Source organism: Urocampus carinirostris, chromosome 19 (assembly GCF_059441175.1).
Source record: "Urocampus carinirostris isolate Australia breed hairy pipefish chromosome 19, RoL_Ucar_1.0, whole genome shotgun sequence".
Classification (NCBI taxonomy): domain Eukaryota; kingdom Metazoa; phylum Chordata; class Actinopteri; order Syngnathiformes; family Syngnathidae; genus Urocampus; species Urocampus carinirostris.
The window spans coordinates 6,198,397-6,213,183 of NC_142367.1; the positions used below are offsets into that span (position 1 = coordinate 6,198,397).

At 39.8% G+C, this 14,787-nt stretch overlaps 1 protein-coding gene across 2 annotated transcripts in view; it reads left to right on the forward strand.

Annotated features, from left to right (window-relative positions):
- ptenb (phosphatase and tensin homolog B) overlaps positions 1–13,064 on the forward strand; it is a 13,924-nt gene extending 860 nt beyond the window's left edge. The window contains exons 2-9 of one of the 2 annotated variants that reach the window (XM_088324072.1): positions 1,778–1,862; positions 1,942–1,986; positions 2,064–2,107; positions 5,315–5,553; positions 6,834–6,975; positions 7,052–7,218; positions 10,917–11,141; positions 12,537–13,064. In XM_088324072.1, coding sequence (XP_088180198.1) covers positions 1,778–1,862; positions 1,942–1,986; positions 2,064–2,107; positions 5,315–5,553; positions 6,834–6,975; positions 7,052–7,218; positions 10,917–11,141; positions 12,537–12,728 — 1,139 coding nt within the window. In that variant the 3' untranslated portion in view covers positions 12,729–13,064. Of the gene's footprint in view, positions 1–1,777; positions 1,863–1,941; positions 1,987–2,047; positions 2,108–5,314; positions 5,554–6,833; positions 6,976–7,051; positions 7,219–10,916; positions 11,142–12,536 lie in introns of both variants that reach the window. The other variant, XM_088324073.1, reaches the window with a different exon arrangement.
- Positions 13,065–14,787: the final 1,723 nt, after the last annotated feature.

Sequence of the window (14,787 nt, forward strand, 5' to 3'; positions counted from 1 at the left end):
TAAACGTGGTTTATAAATGTTGATTCCACTTATTAAGGCTCCCCCCAGAAAATCAAACTATCTGTCCCTATGTGAAAAACTTTTACCCAAATAGCAGGTTTGGCCACATTTGGCAGCAATAACAACTATCAAACCATCCATTATCTCCACCGCTTATCCTCAGTAGGGTCGTGGAAGTGTCGGAGCCCGTCCAAGCTATCTTCGGGCAGTGGGTAGGGGACACCCTAAACTGGTTGCCAGCCAGTCGCAGGGCACACGGAGACAGACAACTTGCTCGCTCATTCACACCTAGGGACAATTCAGACTGGCCAATTAACCTGACATGCATGTTTTTGGAATGTGGGAGGAAACCGGGGTGCCCGGAGGAAACTCACGCCAGGAAGGGGGAGAACATGCAAACTCCACACAGGAGGTTCGATCTCATGACATCAGAACTGTGCCGCACACGCGCTAACCACTGTGTCGCCGTGCTGCCAGATATCAAACGTTTACATTAATTGTAAAAGAGCCTTTTACAACGCTATGGAGGAATTTTGCCCCTCGCTCCTTGGCAAAATTGTTTCAAATCTGCCATATTGAAGGGTTTTCAACCGTGAATTGCCCGAGTAAGGTCACACCTTGTATTCAGGCCATAATGCCCCCAACTTTATAAGTTTTGCTACGCGTATTTAGGCCTGGCTGATATGACAAAAATTGTCATCACGATAAAACATTTCTGAAAAGATGATATTGCTAATCATTGCGTCTTTTTTCTGTACACATTTTAATTTGAATCTGCCCCTGAGTAAATGTTGACAAAGTCCGATGCTGCTTTAACCAATCTTGAATGTCAGAACAAAGTTGCATGGGAAAAAACTAATACACAGAATTTCACAATCATGAGGAACATTAAACATGTGAATACCTTCTCAGAGGGAGTCCTTGGTTGCAGGAATACACAGGTAGCACCTTACTAGCTGGCTCACTTGTGGAAAGTTTTTTTCATAGGGCCCCAGTCTTTGTTGAACATCCGCCAGCACTCGTTTGGGGCTAGATTGTTTTTCCTTCAGCGTATTTTAGCGGGCAACACTGATTTAAACGGTGGAATAAGTTTATTGTGTTGCCTGTCTTGGTTGGAACGTTTACAGTGCATATTGCCGCTCTTTTCTTTTGTCAGACTTTAAGGTGCCAAAATACCTTCAAACAAGTAATAATGAGGGGCCTCTCTGGTCTACGACTCAGCATACTTTTAAGGGTATGCTGGCTGTTATCCTTTGTCTCTTTATCGCTCATTTTGACTGTGTTCAACGCGTGTTGTAGCCCTTTGCTTTCACACTGTGTGGAGCCACTGTGGCTCTACCGATTGTCCTACGAAATGATTGGCTGGTCCTAGCTAGTCTTTTAGTCTGAATTTATGTTTTCATTGCACTAGCATCCCCATTTACCCCGGTGATAATGGGTGATAATTACAGTTTCAATAGTCAACTGTTGTCGAACATTTTTATTGTTTATCGTGGCAAAAATATACGACAATCATGATCGTTATAGTTTTATCTCTCATTTCTTACGCATACTTGATTTTGATGCTGTCTTTTCTTTGTTACCTCTAGAAACAGACACCATTACGCATGTGCGACACTGAGCAGACATTATAATTTTGTAAAATGCCTCTCCTAGTTGGAAAAAAAGCGCGTCTGGGGATGTTTGTCGACAGCGTCAACTAATTATTGCACCCAGAGCTTCTTGGTGGCCAACTGTCAGTTACTAGAAAAGTTGTATACTTAACAAGCCCTTGCAGACATTTACCCCAACATCATCGCTATGGGCTTCCCCGCTGAGCGTTTGGAGGGAGTCTACAGGAACAATATTGACGATGTCGTTCGGTGAGGGTCGCTTCGCTTTCCTTTTTTTTCCCTATCCCCAAACTGTCGCTTATTTTTGCTGCTACTTTACGTGCCGCAGGTTTTTAGATGCAAAGCACAAGAGCCACTACAAGATCTACAACCTGTAAGATGAATAATGCACATGCAATGCATGCGTCCTGCAACACACGATGACGAGACTTTAGTGTGTGTGTTTTACAGGTGTGCAGAGCGACATTATGATACGTCCAAATTCAACTGTCAAGGTAAGATGCTGTCTTAATAGCTCACCTGATTGTTACATAGTTAGTGATACTTTCAAACACTTTATTAAATGATGCATTGGCATGTATTAGACTACCTCAGTATTTCTGGAGTTTTTTTCTGACCCATCGAGAGTCTGTAATGTTGTCTAAATTAATTGTCGTTTGTGGCAGTAGTACAGGTAAATTCTAAAAAAAAATCTCAAGAGCAGAAAAATACTGTAATGCCTTGGTATATCAGCCACCACCCTAAAACCCCCGCTCCCTGTTTGTAAAAAAATAAATAAATCTGGGATCGTATGGGTGCTTAAAATCAGTGTTCATTTTACCTCTGAAAAGTGATGGGTCCCGGGGACTCACATGCTCAAAACTCTATGGGTCCCTACAGAGATCTATGGGTCTCCAAAATTTAGTGTTATCGAGGTTGAAATTGTAAATCGGCGACAAATATATATTATAAATCTATATATTCATTCAGCTTTAATCATCACAGTTTATTGGTAATACAAATTAGTTACCACTTGAAGATTTTTCAGTTCACAACAATATTGTACATTATACAAAATAATATTGCTGAAATAATTATATAAATCTATATTTTCATCGGTTTTAATCATCACAGTTAATTGGTAATACAAAGCAGTTATCACTTAAGATTTTTCAGTTCACAATATTGTAAATTATACAAAATAGTATTGCTGAAATATTAGTCTATATATCCATGCAGTTTTAATCATCACAGTTAATGTTAATACAAAGCAGTTATCACTTCAGATTTTTCAGTTCATATAATCTTCGTGGTTTGCTGTCTCGCCACAGTTGTTTGTTGCAGTCGAGCTCCATTCTCCATGGTTGTCCTGGCGCTGCCGGCTAGAAGTCTAGGACTCACATTTTAAACAACGCACCCCTGGTTGGCTTTTTTTTTTTGGCCTAGCAGTAAATATGTACTATTTTTCGTAAACCCTCTGGTAGTTTACATTTTGAACGGCCCTAAATCCAAAAACACATGACTTAAACAACTTAAAGTTGAGCTGCTAACGGCTTCAGGTTTGCAAGGGGACTGTGCCGTTGGTGTTCTGCAGCCAAGGACTTCAGCGGTAAATCCCTCACGCAGTTGGCGTCAGGTGTGCGGCTTAAAATCCGAGGCAGCGTGTATAAGACAGAATTGAAATTAGTTCTTAAATTTGGATATGCTGCTTTAGGTTATCTGTTGTCTGTAGTTCAGGATCTACTGGACAGTAATCCCTCAGTTATCGCGGTTTATGAGGACCAAATCCCCCCACGAAAGGTGAAAATCTGCACAGTAGCATTGCACCATTCATAAAAGCCCCTAATTGTTAAACTTACTTTAAGATGACGTCCTTAGCGACTGAGAGTATACGACTATTTAAAATAACAACTATTGATTTACAAAAAAACGTAGAGCACAGAGTTGCAGTTGATATAATGGTCTCTAACAAAATTGCAGCGCCTCTCCTTTCAGTGTCAGAAAGCGATTTAGAGAGTGGCTGGCTAGCTACATGCTAGAATCGGGTAGCCTCCAATTAAGCAAGCTCTTTGCAATGATTAAAATACAACCGTCCAGAATTTAGTGATTTTCCCCGAGTTGTAGCTCCAGGTCATCCATTTCATGAATAATTAATTTGTGGCTTGTGAGAAATTTTACGCAGTAGGCCGGACCTGCAGCATCAATATTGCTTTCTCTCCCGACACTGCCTCAGTCACTTTGACACCTAATAATAATCAACGGAGCACCCACTGGTGATTATCATTTCTTTGCGCTCTTCTGACTATCCTCAGAGTCCTTTTTATTTGATTAATTTAGATAGATAGATAGATAGATACTTTATTCATCCCCGAAGGGAAATTCACATTTCCAGCAGCATCCCTGAGCTGAGAACAGTACAATAATAAAGCCAAAAGAATACAATATACAAATACCCAGTGTGACGTGCAAATGCCCACTGTAGCGTGTTATATAGAGTAACTAAATAGTGCTACACAGAATACATATTGCAGTATGATTCGGTAATATCCAATGTAGGTGGTGTGGTTTAATGTGGGCCTTTACTCTGCCGGGTGGAGTTAAAGAGCCTCATGGCATGAGGAAGAAAAGATCTCTTCAGTCTGTCCGTAGTACAAGACAGTGACAGCAGTCTGTCGCTGAAACTGCTCTTCTGTCTGGAGATAATGCTGTGTAGTGGATGCGATGGATTGTCCATGATTGACCTCAGCTTTTTCAGTGCTCGTCTCTCAGCTACTGTTGTTAGGCTGTCCAGCTCTTTGCCCACAACAGAGCTCGCTTTCCTAGCCAGTTTATTGAGACGAGAGGCATCCTTCTTCTTGACGCTGCCTCCCCAACACGCTGCCGCATAGAAGAGGGCGCTTGCCACTACTGTCTCGTAGAATATTTTCAGGAGCTTTTTGCAGATGTTGAAGGAGGCCAGCCTTCTGAGGAAGTAAAGTCGGCTTTGCCCTTTCCTACATAGAGCTTCTGTGTTGGCAGACCAGTCCAGTTTGTTGTCCAGCTGCACACCCAGGTATTTGTAGGTCTGGACAAATTCTACACATTCTCCCTTGATGGTTACAGGAACCGGGTGAGTTCTGGTTCTCCTGAAGTCCACCACCATCTCTCTGGTCTTGGTGGTGTTTAGGTGCAGGTGGTTTGCGTCGCTCCATCGGACAAAGTCCTGAATCAATTTCCTGTACTCCTCCTCCTGCCCGTCTCTGATACATCCCACGATCGCAGTGTCGTCGGCAAACTTTTGCACATGCAATTTATTTTCAGTGCAACGAGCCGCTAAAACTTAGCTGTCACCATGCTTTTCAGTTTTGTTTTGGTGACCACATTGACTTGTGCGCCCATTGACTCGTGTTTGACTGACAGCATACACCAGCTAATCACTGTCCCGCACACAGAATTTAGCGCCCACCCATCACAACCAGCCTAAGTGTTAGAATTTGCTGCAGAACACAATGCACGATTGTTGATATCAATGACAATAAAGACCATTCGATGCTGGAAGCAGCAAAGAATTACTCTAATCTGGATGATTCCAAATTTGCCCCATTTAATTAGTTACAGACAATATAGTGGGCCCAGGTGAAAATTCAGGGGCGCTCTGAGTATGCCCACTATATTTCCAAGGCTATTCGATTCTTTTAAAGCTATTGGTAATCAAAATCTAACATTAACATCACTCCCTTAAGTGGCCGAGTACCCCTTTGAGGACCACAACCCGCCACAACTGGAGCTGATCAAGCCGTTTTGTGAGGACCTGGATGCGTGGTTGAGCCGTGACGAGCAGCACGTGGCCGCAATCCATTGCAAGGCGGGCAAAGGCCGCACAGGAGTCATGATCTGCGCCTACCTGCTCCACCGGGGCAAATTCCGAGAGGCTCAGGAGGCGCTCGACTTTTACGGCGAAGTCCGCACACGGGACAAGAAGGTAGGCCTCATCTATTTTGTAGTTTCACCCCTTACCTCATACGTTACCGCAGGGGTCTCCAGTGTGGTGCCCACAGGCAACAGATAGCCCCCTAAGAACACCCGAGTAGCTCACGTACAGGTGCTGAAGTATAGTTCACCAGTGGGTTTTTGCGGCTCCAGACATTTTTTTTGTCTTGTTGTAGTCCAATATGGCCTTTTCAACATTTTATGTTGTGTGAGCCTCTGGAAAGTAAATGCAGTTTTCTTAGTCTACATTAGGGGTCAGCAACCTTTTCAGTGTTGAGTGCTACTTTCAAATGTCCTTGTAAATCAGTGTGCCACACTAAGATTAATGACTCGCACAACAATTTTTTCTATCCAACAGAGCTGTAATTTTTCATCAGTCCAAATATACAACATGCATAGACATTAAAATCGTATAACCGACCAATTTATCTTCCTCTATTCTTGTTCATCAAAAAACTTAAAAATGAATGTGAGCAACATGTGGAAAGGCCTGTAGACATCCATGACTTATTTTTTTTACCACAAGAATCAACCATTCTTCATCAACAATGAACTACAATCAAAAAACAAGTGCAATGGAAAGCTACCATACTATTCATCAATGAAATCTTATTGCAGAAAATCTCAAAACTTGAATTGCACACACGCTTCTTTAATATAATTGCCATCAGTAAATGGGTTTCCGTGCTTTGCCATGCAATGAGCAACGTAATAGCTTGCTTCAGTTGTGTTTTTAGCAGTGACAAAGGTTTTTAGGAACCGTGTTTGATTGCCGTACCTCGACACAGCGCATTTTAATGTCTCTGCCTTGTTAGACTCATCCTTGAATTCATGTTCATGTTTCGTCTTGTAATGACGTGTAACGCTTGATGTGCAAGGTACAACGCTCTCGAGGCAATATGCACCAACAGCACGGTGATTTTTTTTTTTGCACAATGCCCTAGTCATCTGTCCATGCTGGCCTGGCTTCGGCTACATAAAGTGGACACATTTAAAACTTGCAGCTTGAGTTTCTCGTGCGCTTCTCTTGGCGTTGTCTCGCGGGCCGGGTTAAAACACATGGCAGGCCGCATGTTTGACACCTCTGCATTATGGAATGCAGTTAGAAAGACATAACTGGTCTTTAGAAGCAAGCTTTATCCGTTGCAAAAAAATGTTATTGCGCATCAATAACGAGTTGCCACCTATTCTCCAATCAAATTTGGGAGTGCCTTCCTACTCATCTTAGACCTCAGAACCATCTTGAGACTTGGTTATGTCTTCTATGTTTAGGGCGTAACTATCCCGAGCCAGCGCCGTTACGTATCTTACTACAACACGCTGCTGAGGAGCCGGCTGGCCTACTCGCCCGTGGCTCTGCTCCTGCACAAGATGCTCTTCGAAACCGTTCCCATGTTCACCGGGGGAACCTGCAGTAAGTAAACTCGCCAATTGGCATTGGCAAACAAGCCCTGTTCTTGTAGTTGATCTGGATGCCATCTCCTGTGTAGATCCCCTGTTCGTTATCTACCAGCTGAAGGTAAAGATCCACACATCCAACCCGGCGCAAACGCGGCGACAAGATAAGCTGATGATCTTCGAGCTCCCTCAGCCGCTTCCCGTGTGCGGTGACATCAAAGTGGAGTTCTTCAACAAGCAGAACAAGATGATGAAGAAGGTGAAGAGACTTGGGAATGTGGCCACACACCACCAAATACTGTCAAATCCGGACAACAGAGCACACCTAAATAAATGCCGCATGTTCAAATCTAAATCTGTTCATCTATCTAAATCCATCGATCAATTTAATCGAAATGTATCAATCAATCTAATCTAAACCTATTCATTGAATCTAAATCCATCCATCTATCTAATCTAAATCTATTTAATCTGAATCCATCTAAATCCATCCATTCCATCCAAATTTGTCTGTGTGTATGTTTACTCTAAATCCAGCTGAATCTATAATCTAAATCCATCTATCTCATCTAAATCCATCCATTCCATCCAAATTTGTCTGTCTGTATCTATACTCTAAATCCAGCTATATCTATAATCTAAATCCATCTATTTTATCTAAATCCAGCTAAATCCATCCGTTCCATCCAAATTTGGCTGTATGTTTACTCTAAATCCAGCTAAATCTATAATCTAAATCCATCTATCTAATCTAAATCCATCCATTCCATCCAAATTTGTCTGTCTGTATGTTTACTCTAAATCCAGCTAAATCTATAATCTAAATCCATCTATCTATCTAATCTAAATCCAGCTAAATCCATCCACTACATCCAAATCTGTCTCGTTTTTATGTATAACCTAAATCCGTCTATTTTATCCAAATCCATCCATCTAACTTATCCAACGGGATCTCTCTATATCTATCTAAATCTTAATATAAATATTAATCCATAATCATCAATTTTAAATCTAATCCAAACCACTTCATAAATCCCAAATTGTGTGCGTCCGGGCATATGTGTTCAATTGCGGCTCAAAGACTTCAAAACGGTCAATCCAATTTTGGCAAAAATTTACACGGTAGTACTTTAGACCACTGGGAGTGTCTTTACCCAGGTGTGGGGTCAAGGAACCCCCAATAAATAACAAAAAAAAATCAGTAAACATCTGTTTTCGTGCAAGCGGCTCGGGAGCTACATGCGGTCATACTATTATTTGGCGCTCTAGTAGTTTACTGGGGCTTTTTCAACAAACAACGGCCCCAACAACCTCGTTTAAGTCGAATGCCTGGTGAAACCGGGCCATTATGCTTTTTTAGGAACGCAACTTTATTTCGTCTTTGTACGAAGCACACTGGATTTTAAGCCGCTGGCTTCAACAATCTTAGGAATAAACTCTACATCAATTTTAAGTCTGACAAACAATTTTAGCATCAACCCCTCTGGTTGGAGAACGCCAAAGGTGGCCGTTTTCAGTTTTGCTCTGAGTTTCTTACGTCGCATATTTTCAGATCATGTGGCCACTCAAGATGGCGATTACAAAGACGACCATATATTTAAAAAAAAAAAAAACAGAATTAGGGCTGCGTTGTGTTAAATGTCAGCCGTGGAAACCATACTGTGGAGAATAGTGTTGTTGTCACCGGTGGTTGCCGCGCTGACAGATCAGACTGCATTCGCTTGTTATCGTTCCTCGAGGATTAAAGGAAACTTCAACGACGAGACAATGACGCTGATGATGCGGAAAGAGAACAGAACTGTTTTTTTTAATACCTTCCACTGCTGTTCCATTTGGATGAAGAAATTGAGGACTTGATTTGTGGGTGAAAAAAATTTAAGTATAGTGATTATGTTGTAAATATTGTATTAAGTCCTCTCAAAACTCTCCTCCTCCTCCTGTCTTGCTTCTGTTATGTCTTATATGAAAATCTTTGGCAAAAACATGGACTGATTTCTCTAGAAGGGCATCATTAACGTTTCCAGACGTCACCACATTTTTTTATATTAGTGCTTGCTTTGTGGAAAATAGCAGCTCACGGTTTTCGTTGGTGCTGCCACGATAAAAAAAGAAAGAGAATGAACTTCCCCTCATATTAAGCCGCAGTGTTAAAATTGTACCACAATTTCTGTTGTACAAGCTGCTACTTATTAAACACATTTTAAACACTTCAGCTTACAATACGATACACCTTATTCTCTTTTTTTTTTTTCGCGTGGCAGATGGTCGCGATAGTGTCGCAGCAGTCAAACTTAATTTGCATAAACATATACACAGGAGTGCAACAAACACATACTCAAAACCAAACTGAAAGGTATTGTAAAATTTAGAAGCCTGTAAAATTAGAACAGCCTGGCATGCAGAGCCATGCAACTGATCCTAAAGTCTCCCATCTCGTGCGCACATAAAAAGATCATACCAAGTGTTGCTACTTCTGCATAAAAATATTTTTCCATGCTGACACTAGTTACTCAGGAGGGGCACATGATAATTATCGGACTGATAACAGCCTAATAACATCAGTTTTTGGCCCGATAGGATAAAAATCACTGATAATTAGTCGCCTGATACCAAACTAAGATATTCGATCAGTCGATACTACTTGCAGTATCTGCCTGCCCCATTTTTCACAACTTGAAATGCAATAAGACAACTAATCGCAAAAAAAAATGTTGCAAAGTGTTAAGGATTGATTATCAGAATATACAACAGAACACTTTAAATTTAAGTAAATCTATAAATCTACTTATAACATTCATTGCATGTATATGACATCGCTGTTTTCCATCTGCCATCTGTATGTACCTGTTTTTACTCATCTTCATTCGTGCAATGTTTGCGTTGCGTCGTCTGCTACAAGCCACGTGAACTCCTCTTTCCACGATGCTTTTAGAGTACGTTTACGTTTTGTAGCGTCATCAATTTTGTTTGCTTCTTTCAAATCTTTCTTCTGGGGCTGTTTTGGCTTGATTCCTAACCACTTATCCATTTTTTTTGTGTTCTCTCTGCGTCTACTTTGGAAAATAATATGCAAATGCACAACCTTATAGGGCTCGGGAATGTCTGGTAGCACGAAGTCATTCGATGCAGGCTTTTCATTGGCTGCAGAGTATGCAAATTGCCAAACGAACCGAAATTATGAAATTTCCAAACCGAACGAAGATTTCAAAATCGGAATAAAACAAACATTTGATTTGGAAAAAATAAAAACGAAAGATTTTGTTTATTTCCTTTCTTGAAAAAGTCGTCAGCCACCCAGGCAGAGACGTTTTTTAAGTTGTACGCCCGAAGTAAAAGATGCAGGCCCCGGGTGTCCGGGCAGACGTTATTTCAGACACTGCTACTTATTAGGAAGATTTTCCAAGCATTTACGTATATTTTTTTTTAAATGTAGTGGTAGCAATACTTGCTCTCCTCTCTCACTTTTTCATGTTCGCAAGGGATGAGAGAGCTTAGGATCAGTCGCATGGCTCTGCATGCCACTGTGATTGTACTGGCTTCTGTATTTTAGTCATTACAGTACTATTAGTATTGAGTTTTGTTGTGAGAATTTTTTTTGTCGCACTCTTGCGCATATGTTAATGACAATATCTAGTGCTGCACTAGTTTAAATTGATGGCTTCAGACACAGTCTGCAAACGAGTAAGTGTCTTAATCGCAGCAGAATGTGTTACTTTTCGGTAATAGACATTTCCCCGCTGATTTTTTGCAAATGAAAGAAATGGACGTGAATGAGTTGCATTTTTATGGCTGTTTAGTCGATTTTCTTTCACAAATCTGCACGTGCGGCTTACAATCAGGTGCACTCTGTAGTCTGGAATTTACGGCAACAAAAAGTAGCGATTGGTTGCCTAGAATTTACGATAGGTGCAATTTCGAGTGGACCGCTCAAGGAAATGTTGTTTTCTTTTGTCACAGGACAAAATGTTCCACTTCTGGCTCAACACCTTCTTCATTCCGGGGCCTGACGAGGAAACGCTAAAAATGGAGAACGGCCAAACCTTGCGGGACGCCTTATCCGATGGCATTCCGCAGAACCAGGAAAGTTGTGACAACGACTTTTTGGTTGTGACTTTGATGAAGAACGACTTGGATAAAGCTAACAAGGATAAAGCTAATAGGAACTTCTCACCTAACTTTAAGGTTTGTTTCTCCACTGAAAATGTTACTCAGTGCTCTTTCATTTTCCACTGGTCAATAACTACCTTGGTTGGACAACCCTGTATTCAAGGGTCGCATGTTCTGCATGTTTTTCGAGGTTTCTCTTTTTCAACTTAGGTGCTACCTGTCAAATTAGTCGAAGTTTTTTAACCAACATTATTCATATAATCCATACAGTGGTTCAAATAAGTATTAAGTCAAATGCCATATACGCAAGTTCTGTTACTTGGAAAGATTAGAGAGGCCTGTAGTTGTCAACATGAGGGTGGAAAATAACTATTTAGTCACCTACAAACGAGCAAAATTTCAGCCTAACTTCTACATTTGTCGTATTACTGTAGTTGTAATTTTCTAGTAGATTTATTATAGTAAAACAGTACTTGTATTTTTGTTGTATTTCTGTAGTAATATTTTGTAGCATTTCTGTAGTTGTATTTTGTCCTATTTCTGCAGTAGTATCAGTATTATAGTGTTATTGTAGTTGTAGTCTACCCTATTTCTGCAGCAGTATCAGTATTATAGTATTAGTGTAATTGTATTTTTGTCCTATTTCTGTCGTAGTATCAGTCTTATTGTTATATTGTAGTTGTATTTTACCCTATTTCTGTAGCGGTATTATAGTATTACTGTAGTTGTATTCGGTCCTATTTTTGCAGCAGTATCAGTATTATAGTATTGCTGTAGTTGTATTTTTTTTTCCTATATCTGTAGTATTATTAGTATATTGTAGTTTTATTCTGTCCTATTTCTGCAGTTGTATTTTTGTCCTATTTATGTAGTATTATCAGTATTATTGTAGTTTTATTCTGTCCTATTTCTGCAGTATTATAGTATTACTGTAGTTGTATTATGTCCTATTTCTGTAGCAGTATCAGTATTATAGTATAACTGTAGTTGTATTTTTGTCCTATTTCTGTAGTAGTATCCGTGTTGTAGTATTATTGTAGTTGTATTTCTTCCTATTTCTGCAGCAGTATCAATATTATAGTATTACTGTAGTTGTATTTTTGTTCTATTTCTGTAGTAGTATCAGTATTGTTGTAGTTGTATTCTGTCCTATTTCTGCAGAAGTATCAGTATTATAGTATTACTGTATTTGTATTTTTGTCCTATTTCTGTAGTAGAATCAGTATTATAGTATTACTGTTGTACTTTTGTAGTGCAACATTTCTGTAGTATTTTCCCTTACAGAACAAAAGCAAAATCATTAATTAGGTTTTTAAGCATTAAATATCATATTTAGGTTTGTAGTTAATATGTAGTATTTCTGTAGAAGTATTGTAGTAGACACAGAACAGGACAAATATGCGGCAGTCAAGGACCGGCTTTCCCGCCTACGTTTTAGGTACTCCTAATATGTTATACTGCCCCCTTCAGGTCAAACTGTTCTTCACGAAGACTGCTGAGGAAAGCGGCGGCAATGGCGCTGGCTACGAGGCTAACAGCGCGTCAGTGACGCCGGACATTAGCGATAACGAACCCGATCACTACCGCTACTCGGACACGACCGACTCGGACCCCGAAAACGAGACCTTCGACGACGACAGGGACCGAATCACCGACATGTAAGGGAACTGTCGGGACTATCGGTCGGGGAAACCGGCAAAGTCCTCCTGTTCCCGGGACCTTGTTGTGGATTTTCTCAGGCTGTTGAGAGAAAAAAAAAAACCTTCCCGGTGATTGTGAATAAATCATTCCTTCCACTAAATGGCCTTCCCCTAAGAGACTCCAGATCGTTCTCATGAATGCTCGGAGCTGGGACAGAACTTGAAACGAGGAGTAGAGATGATCTCAGGTTAGATCGTGAAAACGTGTCCGAGTGCAGCGTCGTCGCTTTCTGTCGGTGTCTTTGTTTTACAAAAGCATCATACTGTCAAATGAATAAAATCAAATATTTATAAAGTATACGGTGTGTTGCTTTCGACTGTTCTGTAACACAGAGGATAAGCAAACTACAGCCCGCGGGCCACATACTTGCTCAGCAGGCTTTTTTATCGGGCCGTCCGAACGAAAATGGTCAGAGTATAATGACACTATACATAGTAGTAAATAAAGTACATTTTTTATTGCCATAATTGTCCACATTGTCCTTTTGTGTGTGAATATACCACTACAGAAATTCTACATGACAAGTTTGTGTTTAAAAATGGACTATATACATATACATAAATTTGAAATATGTAATTTTTATTAAGAAATACTACAGGAGTAATGCTATGATAAATAAATATTACAAAAATACACCAAATACTGAAAAACTAAAGTTGTGCTTTAAAAAATTGATTTTTTTTTTTTAAAAACTAAATTTAAGAAAATACAACAAAAACACTACAGTTAATGCTGTAATACAGAAAGAAGTACTAAAATACTTTTACAGAAATGCTCCCATTAAAATATTTCAATATTCCTACGACCACAGCAACATTTTTGGAAGGAAATACCATTACCTAAATACAACAAAAAATACGGAAATACATCAAAAATACTAATTGAAGAGCAAAATTACCAATGCACAACACAAATACCACATCAATACTATAATACGGAAATGTAAAAAAAAAACTATTACCAAAATACTATGGAAATGTTACTTAATACTACAAAAATCCTACCACAGAAATTCCGCTTTAAACACTTATCCAAGCTCGTCGGCATCTAAACATGTGCGTTGCCCTTAATGTTCCCAGTCAGCTAACGCAGGCACATTAGTTCCGCCTATTTGGTTCCTACTGATATTTCCTCAAATCTAATCAAAGGAAGCCATATCCTTTGTTATTGACAACATTCAACACCAGTGTTGAGCACATTACTGAAAACAAGTCAATAGTTATTAAAGTAATTCCATTACTCTGGAGATTACTGTCACCCAAAAGTAGTAGGTTACTCTGAAAAGTATAGAATCAATCACAAATACTCAGACATAGATCATAAATAAGCACACAAAGACAAATCAAAAAGTGTGTAATTACAAGAAAAATAGAGAATCACATTTAAGCCGACCACCTAAAACTGCTTAAAAATAGCCCCATCATAAAAGAAATAGAACACTACATGTACACCAACCTATGGATGTGGTGAAGCCTCCATGTTTCTTGTGTAGCCTGAAAACGAACACTTCGCATAGACACACCATATCCATTTTGCCTCTGGTCTTCAAACCACTAAGATCTTCTTACTTTTTTTTTCTCCATGCGTGGTGTATTGCAAAGATATTTTGACGAATTAGAAAAGACCCTATCCCGCACACTTCTACCGTAAATTTGGTGCTAAAGTTTGCCCCATTGATTTCCTGTTAGTTTGATGTTTTTGTATAAACCATGGCTACTCCCCGCCCCCAAGCACACAACCAAACTTGTGCATTTATGCTGATCCCATGACTTGAGTATTTATTTTAATGTAAATACGTCTAAGCTGCGAGTATATATTGTAGGGAGAATATCTACATGAGGAGAAATTCAGCATCTTCTTACCCCACATGAGTCAGTCCCATCATAACTTTATTCAGTTGTATATTTGGAGCCTTCAGAGATTCCTCTACTGGATCAATGAGTGTACGTGACAACATAAGTGCATCAATAGTGCTCAAAAATCAGGGGACACTGTTATCGATAATCCACATTTATAGAGA